Consider the following 1,360-nt stretch of genomic DNA (forward strand, 5'->3'; position numbering starts at 1 on the left):
GAAATTAGTGATGTTTACAGGGACAGAAAGCTGCCTGCTTGTTACCCATTAATCATAGATCTTAGCGGGACTTGGTGTCCTTGTTTTTCTTTGACCTTTTGCTTCCTCTTGTGAAGATAAACAATTTTGAAATAAAATCAATTGATATTCCTATCTTTCCTTCCTTTTGATTCAGATACCAGATGATAATTTTAGCATTCCAGAAGGTGACGAAGATCTGGCTCAAGCAATTGAGATGGTCCAAGAACAGACTTCTGATGCTTTTCTTCTGGTGAGACTTTTGAACACAACTATAGTCTGTAGTTTGGGAAACCTTTACACAAAGTTTTTCAAGTCATTCAAACTTTAAGTACTTTACCTTTCTTATTACCTGAAGTATGTACCTCTAGTGCATTCATATTCATATTTGTCACAGAGCTTTCACTGTAGGCAAGCAGTCAGATATACTTTTCTGAGATTGTCATTCTTCACACCATACCTACTCTTGCATGATTTTACAATAATTGATATTTTCTCTCAGAACTCTGCTTGCTTAATCTCTTTCACATTACTCCAAGGATTTTTTTATCCCTCATGTATCTGTCAGAGTTTTCCATAGAGGCATAATCAACATGATATATGTTTGTGAGTGTGTTCATGTGCTTGTGTGTGTGCCTGAGCACATACACACATGTTTGTGAGTGTGTAATTCATTTTAAGGAATTGACTCTTGTGATTGTGAAGGCAAGCAGATTCATATCTATACATTTCTAGGATAGCATATCCAGCTGAAAATTTAGTCAGAATTTGATATTGTAGCTGTGAGTCTGATATATGTATGGCATGCTGAAAACTTAGCAAGAGTGGACACTGCAGTGGCAGATTTTCTTCTTCTCAGAGAAACCTCCTTTTTCACTCCTAAAGCTTTCAAATTGTGGAATTAATTCCAGCCCCATTATAAAAGGTATTATACTTTGTTCAAGGTAAACTGATCAGTAAAACTGATTTATTTAAGGTAAACACATCTACAAAAACCTTCACAGTATATTAGCATTTGACTAAATAACTGGCCTAATCAACTTAGCATTCAAAATTATGATTACAAGTCATGTATAGAATTTGTTATTTTATACTTGTTCTACAATCTGTTTTGTAAACAGATGGAAGAAATGCCATTAGGGTGACAAAACAATAACAAAAAAGTCTTCATGGGGTGACTTTTTTAAAAAAAAATCATTTTATTGGAGGCTTGTACAAATCATATCACAGTCTATACATCCTTCCATTGTGTCAAGCACATTTGTACATTTGTTGCCCTCATCATTCTCAAAACATTTGTTTTCTACTTGAGCCCTTGGTATCAGCTCCTCACTTTCCCCCC

At 34.9% G+C, this 1,360-nt stretch overlaps 1 protein-coding gene across 1 annotated transcript in view; it reads left to right on the forward strand.

Annotated features, from left to right (window-relative positions):
* Positions 1-1,360, forward strand: part of LOC101652497 (sperm-associated antigen 16 protein) — a 101,808-nt gene that overhangs the window by 23,092 nt on the left and 77,356 nt on the right. The window contains exon 3 of the mRNA XM_045296815.1: positions 176-271. Within this exon, the coding sequence (XP_045152750.1) occupies positions 176-271 (96 nt within the window). The remainder of the gene's footprint in view (positions 1-175; positions 272-1,360) is intronic.

Source organism: Echinops telfairi, unplaced genomic scaffold (genome assembly GCF_000313985.2).
Source record: "Echinops telfairi isolate 266 unplaced genomic scaffold, ASM31398v2 ScPeMD7_3;HRSCAF=10, whole genome shotgun sequence".
Classification (NCBI taxonomy): domain Eukaryota; kingdom Metazoa; phylum Chordata; class Mammalia; order Afrosoricida; family Tenrecidae; genus Echinops; species Echinops telfairi.